The sequence below is a fragment of the Thunnus albacares genome, chromosome 4 (genome assembly GCF_914725855.1).
Source record: "Thunnus albacares chromosome 4, fThuAlb1.1, whole genome shotgun sequence".
In the NCBI taxonomy this organism is placed as follows: Eukaryota; Metazoa; Chordata; class Actinopteri; order Scombriformes; family Scombridae; genus Thunnus; species Thunnus albacares.
The window spans coordinates 20,432,273-20,454,181 of NC_058109.1; the positions used below are offsets into that span (position 1 = coordinate 20,432,273).

The following is a 21,909-nucleotide window of genomic DNA, read 5'->3' on the forward strand; positions in this document are numbered from 1 at the left end:
GTCAATGAAGCCACATACATTTTCACATGTAATTTTTATTCTCTTGGTTTAACTTTCCATTTGATTTTTGTCCATATTTGAAGGGGGATCCCTGCTTTTGTACCTCCTCACATGTTTAAAAGGTCTTCCTGTTGTTTTCTTGAATGGCCTTTTTTATTTATTGTAAATTCTTTCATTGTGAAGATCTTTGAAATGAATTGAAATTAAGGGCTGTACATAGTTGACATCATTTGTAGGAAATGATTTTCCCAGGCAGTGCACTGGCAGACATAGAGATTTCAAGTATTTCACGAGTGACTGACCGATCTGAGTTCTCCTCTAGATGCCCCGCGGGCAGCAGTAAGGAAACAAAGTATTGTTTTTTATGACTGCACCCCTGTTAGTATTTTATTGTACAGAAATAGCTAAATCAATACCATGGCCACATGGTAATTGCCTAGTGGTATTTTCTAACATTTTTCATTGGCTGCCAACAAAACAAATTTTGCTGAAGGAAAACTGTGAAATCCCATTTGGATCCCTGGCTGCACAGTGGGAGGTAAGGGAGAGATGTAAGACTGTGAGCTGAAGCTATTGTTCAAATATTGTTTAAAGTATGACACCGCAGCAGATGTATTACTGAGAGCGAAGATGCTGTTGTCTTGTGGCTTGTTGTTAGTACCGAACCTGAAATGAGAAAAGTGAGCAAAGGCCTGAATGTGTGAGGAATCAGTCACTGACCAGCAACACTGTTCTGTGAGACTCAGTGTTCTTTGCTTCAACCTGTGTTAATTTCCTGCTACACAGACTTAATATCCCCACAGGGATCAATAAAGCTTGAGCTTATCTTATCTTTCTGATCTACCACCTTGTGTCTGATGTCTGTTCTTCAGCCTCATACACTGTTATTCTCTTGTTAACAGCAACACAGATTCAGAGTGCTGGTGTAGCTTTCATTCATGCATTGATTCATTCATTCATGTGTAGTCATTCATTCATCACAATATCACAACAAAATGAATGTAAAAAGATATGGTTGGACTAACTTAGCCTGCTCAAAAAATATTGATAATCTTATAATAATATGATCTGGTGTTGTAATAATTTTAATTGTATAATGTTTTTTGATATTGTGTTTTGATAGAGTTGTTTTGTACCTCATGTTTTCATATTTTTCCTTATTCACCATCCTTACAATGGATTAATTTCTAAAAATAAACTGTCTTATCAGGACTTTCTTGAAAGTGAGTTGTTCCATCTGACTGTGTCAAAAAGCAAATTTGTTTAAATTTTGTTTTGGTTAGATTTTTGCCCAAGTTATATTTTACTATAATATTGCTATAAGCACCTTTTAGACTTAATAGCAGATTTTTACTTTTTATTTTTATTTTTTATAGATAGAAAGAGAAGGGATGATGCTCAACAGTGGTCTACAGCCAGAGTCTAACCAGGGACATAGATATCATGGTCAGTGCTTTAAACCCCTATAAGCCACAAGGACACCCCGAGAATATTTAGATTTATGTTGAATAGAAGTATCTACATCTGGCTTTGAATTTATTAAGAAAAAACTCCAGCCTTTCTTTCACTGCTGGCTTTCTCGTACCAGCTCAGAGAGTCTGCTTAGGAGTTAAATAGCCCCTGGCTGTAGTCAGAAGACTCAACTATACACACACCTCCTGTAGACACAGCTGAAGCTCAGTCTTCCTGCAAATTACTTTGTGTCTTTAGCTGCGGGTCCTGTAGTTAGATAGTTAAAAGTTGGCTGGAAATCAGGCATGTTTTCAGAGGAATTTGAAATAAATGGTTTGACAGCCTGGGGAGGAATGTTAGCCTAGTTTTTTTTCATCGATGTCACTCTGAAAATAGACAAGCGTCTTTCATTCTATATATTTTACTTTCAGGTGTTTGCCTTCCAGCTCTTTGTCACTTTTGTTAACAGTTTCTGCACCATCTGAAGTGTTTATTCCAGCACAGATAGAGGCTTTTAAAGTGGCAGTACTGGTAAATATTACTATCACAGGGTTGGAGGTCAGTGAAAGATTATAGTTGCAAGTGACCCCACGGCAAACATGTGATTTTGATGAGTAGCTCTCATAGAGATAAAAGGAACCCCGCTGTTTAAGTGCAGCACCATGTGAGTATAACTTACTTGATCACAGGAAACCTGGAGAAGGAAACAAATAAATTACTGTTTACGTTAACTGTCTAACATCCTGAGTTGTTGGTCGACGTTTCTGAATACTCTCAGGGCTCCAAAAATGCAAGACGTTTGAAGACGCAGCTCACATCTGGACGCTCCTTTACAAATGGACTTCCAAGGGGAGAAACTCTCTCAATGAGCATCTGGGACGAGTTAAGAAAGATGCAGGATGCTTCTGTCGTGCCTAATGAGGGTTTTCTAGGTTTTCTGTCACTACAGTCTTGTCATCACCATGTTGGAGTAGATGAGGGGATGTCTGAGTGTCAAAGTATGAGCATCTATGCAGAGATCAAAGTGAAGAAGTAACTGTGGAGAAGGCAGAATGACGCTGCACAAAAGAGCTGAAAATGAACAAGCCTGAGGTGATGAAGAGTTTACTGTAGAAATCATGGAGAAGAAAGCCGCAGTGAGAAGGGGGATGATAGGGTGAGTTGGAAATTTGACTAAACCATACACAACCTTGGGCCTCTGGATTCACTTAACACATTCCATGTGTAGTGACATCTGTGTTTCAGCTGTATTGATGCCCAAATTGATCCACCAGGCCACCATGAAAAAGCAAAGATCAAACCAGATTTTGGAAGGGAAGGACATTCAAGACTTTGGAAGATATGATCTTTGCTTATTGTTTCCTTGTTGTTGGCAGTATCAGCACTGATGATAAATGTTTCATGTCAGTATGTGACACACTAAGCAACTGGTGCCTGATGAAACTGTGATATCCTGACTGGTTACCTCTTAACTTAAACTGTAAAATGTAATAAGCTGAGTCAATCTGTTTGGATTTCTTCCATGTTCCTTCTGCAGGTGATGAAAACATACCACATGTACCACACTGAGAGCATCAGTGCAGAGAGCAAGCTGAAGGATGCTGAGAAACAGGAGGAGAAGCAGTTCAGCAAGTCAGGAGATCTCAACGTTAACCTCCTGCGGCACGAGGACCGCCAACCGAGACGCAGCTCGGTCAGGAAAATTGAGAAGATGAAAGAGAAGGTGAGTATGCCTAAGCTGTCGATAGTGTTGTGTTTGTTTACATATTACATAGCTCTGTTCAGTCCTTTTGCTAATAATTCTAAATCATCAGTTGACCATTTGGATGTATAATGCCTTTAAGAAGCTCCTCCTCAAAGCTGAGTGATGACGAGGTTAGGAAAGTCGGGTTTTATAGACGGAAAATCAGCTCATTTTGTTTGTTTGACTTGGTGAGAGAGGGATAGATCAGCAGACAGACAGCAGTGAGATGTCACAGACTCTCACGAGTATACTGAGGGTCCGCAGCCAGATACACACTTAGGAAACTGCAATACTTCAGGCCAATAACCCAACTCAGTTTCCAGCTTATGCAGATTTCTAGTTTGTGTAGTCTCAGCAGTCTGCCAGCAGTTCAGGGCTGGTGGTCTCTGGAGCACAATGTACTTCAGATGCACCCATGCATTTTTTATTCTGGATCTTCTTCTGGAATTTTTTCATGCAAATGAAACTCCCATTATCTCTCAGGTACAGGAAATCAAAAGACTGTCGGCACGACAGTGTTTCTCCTTCCTCAGGCTGGTATCCTCAGAGATGCTGCTTGGCTTGGGAACACTATTTATAACAGCGTAGCAATGAATATTCTTTTTTTCCCCTGCTCTGCCTCATTTCTAAGCTGTTGCAGTTGTCTCATTACTCTGCCTGCAAACAGGTTTGAGGAGGAAGAGGGAGGAATAAAAGTTAATCTCTTTTCTTCTAACCTACTGCTGAAATTTGCATCACAGTGGCTTTGTGAAATTGGATATAAAATGTCCACGTATGGTGAAATGTACAAACAATTAAGATAATGAGCAAAGTATCACTGTTTGGAATTTGCAAAGTCAATATGTTGTGTTTCAGCAGAAATGTCACTTTATGAAACTGCTATTTATTGCTGTTATTTCCCTCATAAAATTTAGTGCCAAGCACAGTTGTATTTGTTTAAATTCACTCTAGTGATACAGGCCAGCAGAATGCTGGATGACATTAAGACTACAAATATGCAAAAATTGTGTTTTAACTCTACTCCTCACTAAGCCAGAGCCTCTTTAAGTGTCTCTTTGCCAGCATCTACATTCTGCAGCCTCCACTTTAGCGTTGAGAGACATAATAATAAAAACTAAATCCAAGCCTGCCTGTGCCACTTAACATGTTACTATCTAGAGACAGCTTCTCTGGAGTCTGTTTCTCCAAACTTTCCCTGCCATCTTTACCTGTCTGATGGTCCCAAAGCTTCGGCTGCCTGAGCACACACTTAAACCCTCCCTACTGCTTGATTTTCCCACACTGATGGATTTTTCCTTTATCTGCTCTGTCTCTTCTCTCCTCCCCAGAGGCAAGCCAAGTACTCAGAGAATAAGCTGAAATGCACAAAAGCCCGGAATGACTATTTGTTGAACCTGGCAGCAACAAATGCAGTTGTGGCAAAATATTACATCCATGACGTCTCTGATATGATTGATGTAAGTATGCGTTGAGGCACATGTGTTTGTTTACATCTCTCAGCTGGGATATCTGATGTTGATTTAACTCCACAGCACTGTCGCTTTTCTCACCATCTGTTCCCGCGTCTCATTCACTCGCAGCCTGTTAGCTGTTTGTTTCCAAGCTGCTCTGTTGGCCCCAACAAACGCATTTGCCATCAGTTTTTTCAATACTTATTTCTACATAACAAAACTAACACTGATATGCTGGTGAGTGACTGCAGGTGACATGAGAATTAGTTTAGAGATGCTATGTAATATCACGCAGCTACTATTACTGACGATTTCAATTTCGAGGGGCTCAGTTCAATTAATTCAGTTTAATTTATTAGTGTTAACAGAATCATTTCTCCTCAGTCTCCCCCACTCCTCTTCCCTGGTCTTGTCCTCACTCATTTGTTTACGTTGATGCAGCTTTTGGGAATTTCGCTATCCCTCTATAATTAGTCCCTTTATCAAATTTTGAGGCACTAATGTATTTTGCATCCATATATGTATATATATATCACCAGTCATTACTAAAAGGATGATTAATCCTTCGTTAATGTTTCAGAGAGCAGAGAGAGTGTTTTCTTTAGGTCTGACATTATTCATTTATAGAGAAAATACATTCACAATCATACTATATTATGATTTTATGTTATCTAAAACAGGAAAGCATAACAGTCATAATTATTTCTATGAATTATATTGAAAGTCGGGGATGCATCAACATTTTTGAATGTTAGGTTTCATTATAACCATTAAAACTATCAATCAACACTGCCTGTAAACCACATGCCCTCCTTTTCTGTCAATTGTACACAATTAACTCTGCATTAAGTGTATTAGTCATAAAACAAAACAACAAACTGGCTTACAAATTTCAAACCTTGTGGCAATAAACTGTGGGACTGCAGACTGATCAGGGCAAGATTTGGACTACTGTGCTGCTGCGGCTGGCATGTGGGGAAGGTGACGTCACTTTTGCATGAGAGAGGTCACAAGGGCCTTTCCTCCATTTTCTCTGTGTTGTCATCCTTCTTTAATAGCCTACTCTCTCTTCAACCCACTGTCTCATTTTTCTTCTTGGAATAACAGATCCACCAAATCACTCCACCAAAATAGTGAAATAGGGGCTCAGGTGCTTTTTATAGTCCTATGAAAGCTGCCCTCCACTATAGGGAGGACTGTGTCGGGCAACCACTATGTTGGTTGCTTGGGAATTGATGGGTTTGATTTGTTACTTTGTATAGGCTTGTTTGCCCTATGTCCCTGCTGTATGTACAGCGTATATGATGATGCCTATGTACTGTTTTACTCTTTCATTGTTTCAAGATCCCCCATAACACCTCAAAGGTCTACATGAGCCCGTCTGGTGGGAACCCTGGCAAATGTAGCAATATGTTGGGAACCCGGGCAGTTCTCCTGACAGTGTCATGGTCCTCCTTGAACTCTGTCCCCACTGTCCCAATCACAGAAATACACAGACATGCCAATCTATAGTTTCACTGTTTTCCCCTATAACCACCCTTTGACCCCCTTTGACCCGGGAGGGTGTCTCTATGTGCAAAAATATATACCAGCTGCACAAAAATAAATAATTTTGAAATATTTCCATTTTTGTATATTCTGGGCCACTTTAGGAAAAGTCATACAATATTGGGCTTAAACAAAAATGTAATTTAGGTTTTTTTTATTGCTTTCAAATGTCGAAATGGGTCAAATTTGACCCAAACATTATGTACGGTTTAAGTAAATATGGAGTCACTGTTATTAAGTTTGTGAACCAGTGGCACTGCTGGAAAGTCTGATGACCAGTATTTAAAAGGATGACTTTGTTTTGCAAACCGCTAATGGTTGGAAGTCGGTCAGAGTCAGCTGGTGAGCAGAGGCTCTGTGTATGCAGGCATGAATGCGGTTAATGTGGTTGGCACTGGATTCTCAGCCCCGGGTGACCTGCCACCAGTCACCCTGCAGACAAACAGATGAAGATTAAGATGAAGAAGACTTTGTTGGGCAGTTTAGACAAGATCATTTGAAACATTCTGAATCTATTCTGTAAATATGTATACATACAGAATAGTTACCTCTTTGCGGAGATTAGACCTTTTTCTTTTTGTCTTATGCGTATAATTTCCTATGTTAATGCTATTGCACACATTATTGTCTGTTTTGTTATTTTGTTCCAGTTCCACTTTTACACAGTGCACACACAGGCAAGTATTTCCTGATCTGAAGATCTCAGATTGTGGTGCTAATGTGCTATAGTTATCATAATCTATACTGTGTTAATTAGTGATTATATTACTCATGTCATTCCAATTTTCAATGTGTTTCACTTTGCAGCATACTGCATTAATTCATTTTGTTTTGTCATTGATTGTCGGGGAGTGAAAACCAAGGCTGACTCATTCTCTGTAGTCATATTTTATTTCCAAGGCCTATGTCGCAGCGTTTTCTTGGCAGATGGAAAAGAAGTGGCTGTCGGTGGCAATCAAGAAACTTTAAACCTTATGGTCAGATTTCCATCACTGAGGCTGTCACCCTCCAGTCTGCCTGTTACTTCCCTTTTCTTTCTGTGCTAACGGTCTGGTTGTCACATTGTTCCCTGAGGCCAGACCACCATACGGCACTACATCAGCAATAACAAGAGATTAGTAAGAGATGCACATTTTCCAGGTCAGGCATGATAAGATTTGATTACAGTGAGATTTCTTTAACTGTAGCAATTTTTTCCGCTTTAAGGAACATTACTTCTGATTTTAAAAAAAGAACAACTGTAGTTGAAATAGTATGGTTTATTTGAACAGATTGTAGCTTAATCTGTTTTAGGCTGCATGAAATGTGATGGTGATATATTCACGATAGCTGGGCATACTGAGACCCTGATTCATGGCTATCAAATCTCTTTGCCGGGCAGCTTTGATGGATCCAGTGTCTGGAAACTGAAAGGTCCATGTCATCCCAAATCCCTGCTGAGCTGCAGGGAATGGGATTGTGAGCATGACTAGTTTGGCTGCCACCAACAGGGCAGAGGAAGAAAAGGGTGTGTTTGTCATGTCAGAGTAACTGCCCACCACACATCAAACCAGACGTTCATGCAGCAAGAAGTCGGCTTTGTCATTCAGCATCAGTGACTTTGAACTGTTGAAATATAATTCAGAGCAACATGTTCAGTTTGTTCTACCGTTACAGAAACGCTGCCTTGAAATGATGAATGCCATGATGAGTGCCGTAGGTCAGTGGTGTCAGTATGATATAAGTAGGGCTTGTATCTGGAAAATAAGATGAATATATTGAAAGCTAAATGACCCCCCCAAAAAAGTAGAATATAAACCAGTAGACTTTTTATATTCTACGATTATGCGATTATGCATACAATACATCCTTTGTGGTGCTTAAATGTGATTGACAGTTAAAATTAAAACATGTTGTATGCATAATAAGTAGAGTAGAACTTGTAAACATGAACATATTCAGAATTGAATGTCTTATGAAATAAATTGGGAAAAGATGTGGAAATATAATTTAATAATGTAAATTTAATAATAATTTGCTCCCTTTAGTCTTTAGTCCACTGAGCCACTTTGACTGAGTGGTGCAATGAGGCTTGTGCACCAAGGACTACTTCCTCAGTGCTAAAGAGCGTTTACTTAGTGATTCACAGAACTGTCAGCTGCCTCAAGCTCCCTCTAAACCTCCTCTCTATCATCCTCTGCTTAATTAGGTTAGTTCATACTGCTCTGTGTGATAAGGCTCTGTCATTATCCCAGGTGTCCTACTGCGCTAGCTCCTGTAATTCTGTGAACTCTACTTCTATTTTTGAAAAGTAGCCTCTATATAATTTGGGATTTAGTCCATGAACTAGGTCTGAACAGGAAGGAGGGTGCTGAACTGTTACGACTCGATTTTGCACTGAAACATTCATATTCCCTGATAAATTTATATTAGTTTGTCAAATGAATTATTTAACAACATGCATTTTCCTACATACCTTCTGCCATTACATCCAATAACACATGTGCAAAGTTTTTTTTCCTGGCCATTTATCAGGTATTATATCTCCACAGTGCTGTGATCTGGGCTACCATGCTAGCTTGGCACGAACCTTCAGGACCTACTTATCTGCCGAGTACAACTTGGAGACATCACGTCACGAGGGACTAGATATCATAGAGAATGCAGTGGACAACCTGGACTCTCGCAGTGACAAGCACAAGATCATGGATATGCATAACCAGGTGTTCTGCCCTCCTATGCGCTTTGAGTACCTGCCACACATGGGAGATGAGGTGAGACCCTTTGGATGCTGCAGCTCTTGTGAAAGATTTGTCTCTGTTACCACTGACTGAGGAACATTTTTGATTTTTATAAAGCAACTCTGAAAACTCCAGATGGATCTATTTGCTCCTTTCCAACCCATTTGTCCTCCTCCTCCTCAGGTGTGCCAGGTGAGCGCCCAGCAGCCTGTCCAGACTGAACTCCTGATGCGCTATCACCAACTGCAGTCTCGCTTAGCTACTCTCAAGATTGAGAATGAGGAGGTGAGGATTTATGATGGCTCCGTGTCTGTCCAGCAGCACCACCAGCCCCCCCAACACCTCCAGCCCCAACCCCCAAAACAGAGAGGCCTGTCTCATTTTCCCCAGAGCCAAATACGAGGGCCACATCACCATCTGCTCTCATTGCAATTACTCTTCAATGACCCTTGCTCTGCGGGAGCTGAGAATATATTTAGAATATTGTCATAGCCCCAATGTTGTGTTTTCTATGAGGTTATATAAAATTGTCTATTGTAATGATGAAGAGAGGGCTTTCTCATTAAGAGCTGCAGACACAAAAGTGCAAATGGAGGTGATAATAACCAAGCCCTGTTAGACTCGCCTGTGCCAACGGCTCTGCCTCTTCCCTGTCTCCCTGTGTCATGTGCTCTGGAGGATAATGGACGAGCCATGCCATTTTAGAAATGGGCTTTATCAATCTCAGCCCTAAACAAAAAGCCTGCTTCAGTAATTTTACGTACAGTTTGTATCTTTGCCAGACACTCATCATTTTCAACTCCTTTTCTGATTTATGCCTGACCTGGGGGTTGTTCTGAACTTCTATTCTATTCAGTGCAACTAACAAGGTCATTTATTGTGCAGGGGTCAATTTGTCTTTGATATAAATATGCTAGTGCTGTACATCACTCACTCTTGCCCTTGAAAATGTCATCAGTTACTTCAATTCTGTCAAGGCTTGGAGAAAATAAAATGCATTTCTTTCCTGTTAAAAGGAAAATATGACCGAGACTGAATAAGATATGATGCTTCATTTGTCATCTTCTTTTTTTTCTATACTTCCCCATCTGTGCAGGTGAGAAAGACCTTGGATGCCACCATGCAAACGCTGCAGGACATGCTGACGGTGGAGGACTTTGACGTGTCGGATGCCTTCCAACATAGTCGCTCCACTGAATCCATTAAGTCTGTGGCCTCTGAGTCCTACATGAGCAAGCTGAATGTAGCCAAGAGGAGGTCGAACCAACAGGAGACTGAAATGTTCTACTTTTCAGTGAGTTCATGTCAATTTTGATTTGTCTAGTGGTCGAAGCTGCTAATGACCGCCTGCTATGAACTCCCGCTTCGCACAGCTTTTCAAAATCAAGCCATCAGTCATAATTTCCACACGCTCTGAAAATAGAATTTAAATTAAAACTAGAACAGATTGGATTTATGCTCATTTGAGTGACACTGAATTGTTTGACTTGGCTCATGTTACACTAGATTAGTACAGCTGCCCTCACATTGCTGCCTTCATCTCTCTGTCTAGAAATTCAAGGAGTACCTGAATGGCAGTAACCTCATCATTAAGCTGCAGGCCAAGCATGACTTACTGAAACAGACACTGGGAGAAGGTAAGGAGCCTCCTCTTTTGATCTGACTTTACTGTCTGTGGTGTTTTTTTAATGACATGCGCCTGACCTAGCATTTCATCTTGTAATTACGGCTCTCACAATCCTGCCACAGCTCTGTAAAATCACTTCCTTCAGGGTTATAGTGGTGCAGGTCATATCTAATAAGCAGCAGGGAATGAGGTATAGGAGTCTACAAAGACAGATTTTTTTAGGGAAGGAAATGGCAATGACAGTTGATATTTAAATGAGAAACTATCACACCAAAAGCAGACCACAGCTACTTTGAGGTATTCATTGCCCTTCCTACTTATCTCTACTGGTTAAAGCATTATCCGGTTAGTCTCTATATGGTGTAGCCACAGGGAGGGTTTCCATTTCCAGGGTTTAAAAAAAAAAAGGTTTCCCTTGGCCCCTCCCCTCCCTAGGGGTCCCCTTGTCACCTCAGCCGTGAACAGTTTACGCCCAATCAATCAGGAGGACCAGGCCCAGATCCATCTCTGCAGCTGCTCCTGGGGTTCACCTAATAGAAAAGGGCATCAGGCTCAGACAGCTGAGACCTCATAGCACAAATGGTACATCCAAAAACAGCATATCTCCAGAATTTACACTGAGGATAAATTTATTCAAGTCTTACTTAATTTATTTTACTTTGGTGAGCTTTGTCAATTGTTCTTGTGATTTCTTCTGTGGCAAACAACCAACTTACATGCTGTTATACTCATAAACACTTATATTATAGGTCTTATCAGTCTCTGGACAGATCTGCTTGTATATTTGTGGTGAAGCAGCTGAGAGAGTGTATGAACATGGCATATGGCGTCTCCAGGTACCACCCATGTTTAATTATTCAGGTGATCAATCAGGGCTGTGTCGTGCTCATTAGCTCGTTGCTTCTTACCCAAAGATAGTGTGTTTGTGTATGTGGGTTGTTGTGTGTGAGCATGGCAGAGGGTACAAGATGAGTCTGGTGGGTGCCACATGGCGTTTACATTTATTAATAAAAACAAAATGTCAATCACTGGCAAGAGAAGATGGTGCCTGGATATCTGCCAGCCCTTGTTTACCAGATAAGGAGTCACCAATTCCCTTGTTCAATGAATTTGATTTGTGCTTGTCACCTTTTATGATTGCACAATATATTATCTCTGTTGTTGAGTTGCTCTGGCACTTTGGGATATGAAATTAAGGGAAAATCAGCTCTGACTTTTTGCTCATGTTTGAGAAACTCAGTGTAATTTTGAGGTCTGTTGGTCAGAGGTAGACAGGGATATCACTCAGTGGAATGATGTCTGGGAAATGTGCTGTTGTTTCTTCACATGAATGCTCCAGAGACCTTGTCCCATCTGCCAGAATGATGTGTTGAGAAATGGGTTAGCCTTTGCTCTTTCTGTCCATTGTTAGATTGAGTAAAGAAGTCATGTTGGAATGCTTTGGTGCCATTGTTTCTTTTTTTGGGGGGCATTGACTCCCTTCCAGCTGATAGTCCAGTTACTGCCGGACAAAGACACACTCTTACTTTCAGCTCATGAAGCCCCACTTGGTCATATTTGAATTGACTTCATTTAGAAAGCTGTTGTATTCTGTTTTAGCACACAGTAGTATGTGTGTTATCATATCATCGTTCTTATAGCAGAGTTTGATGGTGTTTTCTGTAGAAACACTCAGTGTACATAGGCATATAACATGTGTGTGTGTTGTTCAAATTATAACAAAAGGCTCAGTGAGCCAGCACAGACATTGCTCCATGTCACCACTGATAGACCTCTCCCTCCCCAACATACACACACTGCTGTCGCCAGCCCCTTTTTCCTTACTCTGAGAGGAGGCCCGTGCCCCCACCGTGTCCTCTGGGTCCCCTGAGGTTTCAGTGACGACTACTCAATGGCTTTGTCCAATGAATGGTGTTAGCACTGCTCCATTCATCTCTCTCTCAATAGTCATGTTGTCTCTCCCTTCAGTGAGGCTGGACACTGGAGTCTGTCTAATATGCACCATAAAGACACTAATATATTAAATTTCCCTCTTGTGTTTTTTTCCACAGGGGAAAGGGCTGAATGTGGAACTACAAGGTAAGATCTCGTGTGATATATTTCTGACCCCTTCCTTTCACTGTTGAAGCATCTGCTTACTCCATCAGATTTCAGATTTTTAGAATGTACAATTCTACTGTCAAAGAGAAAAGAAGACAAAAGCACATCAATAGCTGTCACAAACAATAAAAATCTGTTTAAATATTTATAAAAATGTTAATAACAAAAAAGAATGTAATGTATATTTTATATTTGACAATAGCGCATGGCTTTTCATTATTTGTGGTCAATGACTATCAAGCCATGTCAAAATAATGTCATGCTCTATATCTTATATACAGACATAAAATGCAAAATGTCTGAAAAACAGATTGGCAAGCATTGGCTATGGTTTTGCCGTTGTTGCTGTCCTCCACAGATACGACACATTCACTTGCACACACTAAATGTGGCTCTTGTGGTGTCTTTCACAAAGGATTGTCATAAATATTAAAATGACCTTCAGCTGCATCTTGCTGAATCTGTCAAAAATAAGTTGCGCCTGCATGTTTCTGTGTGTTTGTGAGAGAAAACATGTGCATGCATGATGTTATGATGCAGGAGAAAACATTAACAGTAGTTTTGGGGGATTTCTATTATTAATAGAACATCACAAGAAACATGAAATTGTATTTTTTGAGAGGAATCATGCATTTATGAGTCTCAGCAGAATTCAAATGCCTTGTATCGCTGCAAGGTATGTGACATGACTACATGAAATATCAGCTGATGGGCTTGATTTATTTGCCTTTTTAATGATGTTCATTAATCTGTGCTGTATTTCCAGAAAGTCAAGAAAAAGTATTTTATTGAAGATCCAGAGTTTTTTACACCCCGAGCTCTCAGCAGTAATTAAAGGGCAGACATATCATGCTTTAATGATTAAAGACCTCTTTGATGAAGTGGCTCAATGTCTTTTTTTGTTCAGCTTTTAAATAAAAATGTTTCTCTTTTTTCGTGACTTTACCGAAGCAGAGGGATTTTTTACTGCTCTGTTTTTCATACCTGCTTTTGAACCTTTACATTTTGCTCTACAGTTTCACAGAATATGGTCTTTTTGTTCCTTTTGTCCATCATTTCCTAGGCCCCCCACCCTTCCCCCTAAACCACAGAAAATGCGGAAGCCTAGGCCACGCTCCATGTATAACCATAAGCTGTTTAACGGCAATATGGAGACCTTCATCAAGGTACCCTCTGGTGGTGGTGTATGACTGAGCGGCCCCTGTGGAGCAGGAGGGGAAGGCAGCTAGAGCCTTCACTCTCATTCTCTTCCTCACTTTGGCCTTCTGTTGCTCCCTTTTCCAGCTGCCCTTGATCATGATGTAACGCCTCTGTTTAACCTCTAATCCTCCTCCTCCCTTCCGTGGTTCTGCTGGTGCAGACAGAGCAGCAGTCAGCTGTCTCTTTATTCCCCTCTAGAAAAATTTACAATCTCTGGCTTTCTTTCTAAATCCAGTCTCTCTTTGAGTGACTGAGAGGCAGGAGACAGCAGTGGGTCTGCTTTGTCCCTTACTGCACCCAACCCTTACTGCATCTCTGTAGCTTTCCTAATGCCAGTCCCTGTGCTTAGCCTTCTTTAACCTCCAGAGGGATCATTCGTCACCTGAGCTTTTCTAACCTTGTGCTTCTCTGCCTTTCTTCCTCTGCTGCTCTGTGCTTTGCTGCTTTCTGTCCCAGAGGAAGAAGGAATGCCCGTACCCGCATCCAGGTACCTCTGTTGTCAGAGAGTATAGGTCATGGCTCAAGATGCTCTAAAACTATTTGACTAATAGTAGTATTTTACTTCCTACTGCCTCAGCTTCACTTGTGTGCTACTACTTTCCACAACTGTTTATATTCTGTGACATCAGGTTATTAATAATAGCTGCTTGTATTTTTTTGTTTGTTTGTTTGTTTAATAATGCTCTTTAGATTTGCTTGATGAAATGTTTATGAGCCATAAGGACAAGCAATTAGATTTTTAATTATTATAATGACATTCAATGACAATAATGACAATCATTATATAATAATTATAATCATTATATAATCAACAGCCATATAAGAGTAAAATGCAATATTATATTTACTGCCTCTTTTAGTTATGCATTACTTTTTGTTATTTTTTTGTCTTGAATTGTCTGTATTTATTCGTTTTTCATATCATTTCATTGCAGGATTCAGGTCAACCAATTCCACTTGTTGTTGAGAGCTGTGTCAGATACATCAATCTATACGGTAAGTCTCACATCATGTTGTTACAACTACTACTTCTGAATGAAAGTGCTGAAAAAGAAAGAAGGTCCTTTGAAAACTCTTCCAGCCTCATGAGAAGTGACAGCAACTATTGGACGAGGCAATCTATTCCCGCAAATAGCTGCAGGCACAGAGATTGACCTGCTCTGCTCTCCACCTCAGTCTCTGAGGCGCTCAGCTGCATGCCGGTGATTTGACAAGCTCATAACAATAGATCACACACAGAGAGTTTTGAAAGTCCCATTGGTCTTTGTTTAGTCAGTTCACCCCTCCTCCCACCTCCCTGTCTTTAACTCCTCCCTGTCTACCTTCACATCTGTCTTCAGCTCGTTGCTGTAGCCTGCAGGCCTTTCCCCTGGATCTGGACCTAATGAAACTCCAGAAAACTGATTAGGAGCCCTCTAACTGAAACCATATGCTGCAGCCTCACTGAGGGGCCCTCTCCTGGAAAAATACGCATCTCCCTTTATGACTAGATTACATTTCCTGCTCTGTGTTATGTGTTTCCAATAGGCTTTCATGAGGCTGGCACGGGGGTTTGGAGATAATGATAGCTAAGTCTGACTCTATCTGCAAATTCTGGATTGTATTTCTTTTAGGGTTGCAGCAGCAAGGCATATTCCGCGTGCCGGGATCACAGGTGGAGGTCAATGATATTAAAAACTCATTTGAGAGAGGTAAGTTACTGTTTGTATGGTACTACAAAATAACAGATGGCATTATATCAGGTCACCAATACATAAAAAGGATAAAGCCATTGAATACTTTTAAAAAAATATCAGCACTGAAAGCATACTTATTTCTGTTAATCAGGTGAAGATCCCTTGATTGATGACCAGAATGAGCATGATATCAACTCAGTGGCAGGGGTGCTGAAGCTGTATTTCAGAGGACTGGAGAACCCAATCTTCCCAAAGGAGCGTTTCCTGGACTTCATCTCTACCATCAGTGAGTCACGTACAGCAGAAAGTATTCAAAGCCATAACAGTTGTTAGTGAACAGGCAAAAAGAAAAGAGAAAACACACCTTACAGTTTTTTTTTGGAAACTCAGCTTTACTGAAGAAGAGAAAGGCATGTGGTGCAGCACATGGAAGCAATCTTAACACCAGGGCTCTCCGCCCGATTTTTAACAGAAAGCCAGTAGGAAGAGGAGCGTGAGGTCCACATCAGCCTGCCGTGTGCAACTTCACCGCAGAATCATTTCCCCGCTGTTTCTAATAGTTTGATCACTCAGTGCGCCTCAGGGTTCTGGTGAAAGGCAGGAGAGGGCATCTATTAAAGTGTCGAATAACAGTTTTCAGAATCCCTTATGCGTTTTGCTTCAGCACTGTACTCTCACTTGATCAATTTGCCCTGCTACACTCAGCTTTATACTATATTTTAGTGGACTGTGTTGTTATAGGCAAAGTATAAGTTTCAAAGCTATATTTGTTTCCCATTTATCACAATGTAAACCAATGTTGTTATACATCTCTATATCTGTATTCTGTGTTTCAGAGCTGGAGTCTGGAGCGGAGAGAGCGCATCATATCCAGCAGATTATTGTGACTCTTCCTCGGACCATCATTATTGTGATGAGATACCTTTTTGCTTTTCTCAATCAGTGAGTTTATACACATTCACATTACATCTTAGGCAACAGGTCCTGGTGTATACAGAAGAGAATGTGGAGATGAGTTTATTCTTTGCACATACTCTTAAACCTTAACTTACATGTAAATGTATTTCTTTTGGGGAGAATCCATGTTGAACAATATATTAGGCAAAGACAGAATAGCAACAGTCAGGTGGAAAGGCAAAATCCCGTGGACCCCAGGAAGAATAGTTGCTACCCTGGTAGCAACTAATGGGGATCCAATTAAACAAATAAACAAATAAACAAAAGCATACAGAAAAAGACAACCAGCTATTTATTGCTACATCTGTCTGCAGTGTTTTAGAAGTTATTTACGGGCTCGGAAACTCATGCCTCACTGAAGTAGTATACCTGTCTACTGATAATGGATGTTATTAATGCTCCTTTTACTGCGTTAGCCTGCAGAACAAAGAGTTTGATTTCATACCCCTCATTTTACTCCTATACCCCCTTCTTTGTCGGAGCTGTTCCAGCTGTGGCTTTACTGCTCTGCCGCAGCTTGTTGATTATGTGCATGGCCTGATTATGACTTCCTCTTGAAGCACTGGATGATTTGGTTTACTAAGAGTGGGTTGTGGCGCGTGCAGGCTAAGTTGATTTGTTGAAGGGGTTGGCTGATCAGAGTACTTTTCATACAAATCTCTAACTAAGCTGTGCAATGACGGATGTAATACTGTATGTCAAATCTGACTTCACTTAAAGCTGGTGACTTTTTAAGAGATGTCTCTTCAAGAGATGTCTCCGCTACATAGCACTTTGTTTTCAGATTATTATAGGATTGATATTTCTTAACTTAAAGCAACTAAAATCAATTATTAATATATTTATATTAACAATGGACCATATGACTACTTTTATGTAAACAGCGGCGCTTATAATGACAAACCCACATATAATTATCACATGACTCTGCAGTTCCTCTCAGCTCTATGGAGCTTTGTAGTGTCTTTCAGCTCATTGTTTTGGTTTTCCAGCCCGCAACTTTACTGTTTTGGTTCAATCTCACCACTCTAATAGAGTGTAGGCAGCTGTTTTCAGTTAAATGGATGTATAAATGTATAAATAGATTACAGACAAAGTTAGTGATTAGCTGGTGAACATAGACATGGAGCATTTAGCAACTAAAGAGGCATATATTTCTGACAGGAGTTGGTAGAGACCAAAAACAAAGCTAAAAGGAGAGTGAATATGGGACTTAAACTTACCAGGTGACCAGAAATAGGAATTCAGATGAATGCTAATGTTGCTCTGTAAGTACTGGATGTGCAAATAAGCAAGTGTCTGCTAACATGTTCGCCATATCAACTTAAAATGTGATAACATGTCAGTGTAGCTTGTTTCTCCTTCCCCCAAGTGGCAAAAAAAATCAGTTATTGCAGGTCCAATATTTTATAATTAATTATATAATTATAATTAATTTAACTAGTCAAACAGTTTATGGAATATACCATAATCCAAATGTAGACAAAAGGGCTGAAGCACCAAAATACAAAAAGGACTTGTAGCACTATCACTTCAAAACACAAACACTAGATAATAACTAAATTTACACATATTTGTCTTAAAGATGAGTTTACATTAGTAAAACATGTTCTGTCCCTCAGTCTCTCCCAGTACAGTGATGAGAACATGATGGATCCATACAATTTGGCTATCTGCTTTGGTCCCACCCTGATGCCCATCCCAGACGGCCAGGATCCTGTAGCATGCCAGGCACATGTTAATGAGGTCATCAAGACTATCATCATCCACAATGAAGTCATCTTTCCCAGTCAACGGGAGCTTGACGGCCCAGTGTATGAAAAGTGCATGACTGGTGGGGAGGAGTACTGGTGAGTATGGGCTCAATCAGGCGGTGAACACATGAGCAAAGTATAGTTACGTTGAGGCTACAGGTCTGTCAACTCTGACTTGTAATTAGTTTAACAGGGAAATATGTGACATTTTATCAACTAATCACCAGCCTAAATATGCTAATAGTTAATAAATATTTGTCATGCTCCAATATCTACATATCAGTAACAACTTATGACAACATCTTATACCATTTCATTAATCCAATTGATGAGATTCAACAACCATAATCCTTCTCTTTTCATGTAGATATTACATAATATACAAGTGTTCTTAACAAGGCAACATTTTACATCCATTATCCTATTAATTAACCTTTTTCTTTCACTTCCATTCACTCACTGCAGTGACAGCCCCCACAGTGAACCAGGAACCATTGACGAGGCTGACAATGGCACTGAACCACACACCAGTGATGAAGGTCAGTACATCATAATTGTCATTTCTCATTTCCACTCTATTTAGGGACTTAGTTATTACCGTGTGCTGTGTTTTCTCAACCCACAAATAAATGCTACTACTATTTTACCAATAATGAATAGATATTACAAATAGACTTTAAGTTCATGGTGTAGCAATTCAATTTTCATACAAAATATTGACAGCAGTATCACATCTAGAGAAAATACTTCAAATACTTTAGAAATAAGTATGGTTTTTTTGTTGTTTTTTTGTTGTTTTTTTGATAGATGCTACTGCCTGGCTGTTTGATCGTTCAAAGAGAAACTTATCAAACCAGTTCACATCTTGGCAAATAGTATTACATGGATTTCACATAAGAATATGTGTGATGTGATTTTAGAAGTCTTTGTGGATGAAAAAGCCTTGAGTGCAGACTGACCTTTTTTATTAAGTGCTTTTGACTGAAAGGTGAATGATGTTTGCGCTGCAACAGCTTATGATCGCAGAGGCTTATGTGATGTTTGAAGCTGAAGGCAAGTTGAGTAAACAGTGTTGGCATGCAGCACTGCCTCTTTGATCCGTCCTTCTGTGTGTGTGTGTGTGTGTGTGTGAGTCTCTCCTCTCTCTCTCTCTCCCTATTACTCCCTCCATCCCCCCCTCCTCCCCTGCTCGCTCTTTGTTCAGCGTTAGTCAGCAATTCTCCTGGGACTTTCTCCTTTGTGCAGTATTTCCCCAATTCTCCTCTGAGTTCTGAATGCATAACTGGGCCAGGCACAAAAGCTGAAATGCGGGTAATACACACAATAATATCTCCTGTGCTGTGAGTGAGGACTTAATGGACAGGTCCATGAAGTATGGAGCATGTTGGGTCAGACTGGGATAATCCTATCTCAGAGTTTCATCTGTGCTGTTGGCTGCGTTTGTAATCAGTGCTGACCCTTTTTTCCGTTTTCTTACTTGGAAGAGGAGCAAAGGCTGATTGCCTGCTACAGGTTCTGCTCTTGCTGGCCTCATTGCTCAGAGACTTATGTGATATTATGGGCTCTGTTGTTGCAGTGTTTCTGTAGCAGTTATGTGGGTGTTCTTGGGCAATAGACAGTGTTTTTGGAGGAAAAACCATGTTGTTAAATTAAGAACTAATTAACCATGCTGTGATGACAATATTTTTACTCTTTTCATTACTATATAATAGAAACCAAATTTGAATAAAGCTGCTTTTCATCCTTTTCTCTCTTACTTTAACTGTCTTCTTAAACACCTTTGCACCCCTCTGGTGAGTTCCCAAAATGTATACTAACTGGACTTTTGTTGTTGCTGATTGATGTTCATTTAACCCTTACTGACCTCTGCTGGCTGGCTTACTGAAGTACACTGTAGATATGTCTTTAATTTTAGACAAAATCTTCTATTTAAATCTAATTTATATTACTCTAAATAGTTCACACAGCATGTTTTAACAGTAGTGGCTGGTTGTCATACAGTCAGTAGCTCAATAATTACTTAAGTTTTAAACATGTGATTTGTGTTTGATGCGCACATTTTTTCATGTACAGTATGTGCACACACACACACTCACACTCACAAACACATTTATTTGATTTAGTTCAGGTTTGTAACTGTAGTGTAGCTGAGTGATTTACAATGTAAAGCCATAAAGACATACTGAGTTTAACTTCCTGGAAGTAATAACATAATGTACCACAGCCACAGATTGATAAAGGACTAGAAGCACAGATTCAAATCTCTCAGAATGTATTATTGTTTGTTTTGGACACCAATTTACTTCGGGTCTGCATTTAAGTTGTCGATCAAGTCGTGGAAAGAAATAGCCTAAACTATCCTATCTGTGCCTTAAACTAAATTCAATTAAACTATTAAGCTTTTTGTTGATGTTTCTTTGTCTGTTTATGTTTTCAGAGGTTGAACAGATCGAAGCCATTGCCAAATTTGACTATGTAGGACGTACTCCAAGAGAGCTTTCCTTCAAGAAGGGAGCCTCTCTGCTTCTGTATCACCGAGCGTCTGAGGACTGGTGGGAGGGACGTCACAATGGTGTGGATGGTCTCATCCCACATCAATACATTGTAGTGCAAGACCTGTAAGTAACAGCAGAACTGTGTTTTAGCCATTGTTGTTGGTTATCTTGTATTACATAATCTCTAAATCTCTAGAAATGATCATCAGTAAAGCAGACAATATTACAACATGTTTTGTAACTCAGTTTCTCCCTATATTACTTCCCAAAATGTAATAAATGACTGTCAGCGTTCACACTTCATGTGCATATCTTATGCTCCTTACCATTAGGGATGATGCTTTCTCAGATAACCTCAGCCAGAAAGCAGATAGTGAAGCGAGCAGTGGACCGTTGCTGGATGATAAAGGTTCATCCAAAAACGACGTCCCATCACCATGTGAACAATCACCCGATTACAACTTTGGAGGAGTCATGGGGAGGTAGATGCAACAAAGAATAAACACCTTTCCTGTTTAAAAGTTTTGTACTATTGAGGAGTTTTCCTGTTTGTCCGTTGGTCTGATCTGATTTCTCTCCATAGGGTCAGATTACGGTCCGATGGAGCTGCAATCCCACGCCGTCGGAGCGGCACGGACACCCACAGCCCAACCAGAGTGGCTGACACTCCACCTCGGGCTGCAGCCTGTCCCAGCAGCCCCCACAAGGTGTCCATCAGCAAGGGTCGTATGGAGAGCCCAGAAAAGAGGCGCCTTGGCACCTTTGGAAGTGCAGGCAGCATCAACTACCCAGACAGAAAGGCCTATCCTGAGGGCCATCCGCTGAGACCGATGCCAGGGGCCACTCGTCACAGCAGCCTCGGGGACCACAAATCACTGGAGACCGAAGCTCTGGCTGAGGTAAGGTTTTCTTACCTGGATTTTACTCATGGAAGAGCATTTCATAACGTGAATGTGTGTGATTTGAAGTTCACTGGACTGTTTCCTGCTTTGCTTTATACTCTCTTATCATTTAACTGCCTTCTGGAGTTTTAGTTGCTGATAATATCAAGTAATCATTGATATTACTGTAATGTGTATATATTATACTAGAAAATGAATTGTAAGCATTTTTAAAATGGCACAATACTAAGCTCTTCTATTATGTCAGTGATGTTTTATGAGTGTGAAATCATGTATCAAGGAC

General features: G+C 40.3%; 1 protein-coding gene across 4 annotated transcripts in view; it reads left to right on the forward strand.

The window, feature by feature from the left end:
• The window catches only part of srgap3 (SLIT-ROBO Rho GTPase activating protein 3), a 60,633-nt gene that overhangs the window by 34,081 nt on the left and 4,643 nt on the right, over positions 1 to 21,909 (forward strand). Inside the window, exons 5-21 of one of the 4 annotated variants that reach the window (XM_044349298.1) lie at positions 2,990 to 3,175; positions 4,525 to 4,653; positions 8,727 to 8,948; positions 9,099 to 9,200; positions 10,012 to 10,209; positions 10,468 to 10,552; positions 12,594 to 12,621; positions 13,706 to 13,808; positions 14,778 to 14,838; positions 15,456 to 15,533; positions 15,670 to 15,804; positions 16,355 to 16,460; positions 18,098 to 18,325; positions 18,695 to 18,768; positions 20,667 to 20,847; positions 21,057 to 21,206; positions 21,308 to 21,623. In XM_044349298.1, coding sequence (XP_044205233.1) covers positions 2,990 to 3,175; positions 4,525 to 4,653; positions 8,727 to 8,948; positions 9,099 to 9,200; positions 10,012 to 10,209; positions 10,468 to 10,552; positions 12,594 to 12,621; positions 13,706 to 13,808; positions 14,778 to 14,838; positions 15,456 to 15,533; positions 15,670 to 15,804; positions 16,355 to 16,460; positions 18,098 to 18,325; positions 18,695 to 18,768; positions 20,667 to 20,847; positions 21,057 to 21,206; positions 21,308 to 21,623 — 2,382 coding nt within the window. Of the gene's footprint in view, positions 1 to 2,989; positions 3,176 to 4,524; positions 4,654 to 8,726; positions 8,949 to 9,098; positions 9,201 to 10,011; positions 10,210 to 10,467; positions 10,553 to 12,593; positions 12,622 to 13,705; positions 13,809 to 14,298; positions 14,839 to 15,455; positions 15,537 to 15,669; positions 15,805 to 16,354; positions 16,461 to 18,097; positions 18,326 to 18,694; positions 18,769 to 20,666; positions 20,848 to 21,056; positions 21,207 to 21,307; positions 21,624 to 21,909 lie in introns of those variants that run through there. The other 3 variants (XM_044349299.1, XM_044349301.1, XM_044349300.1) reach the window with 3 other exon arrangements.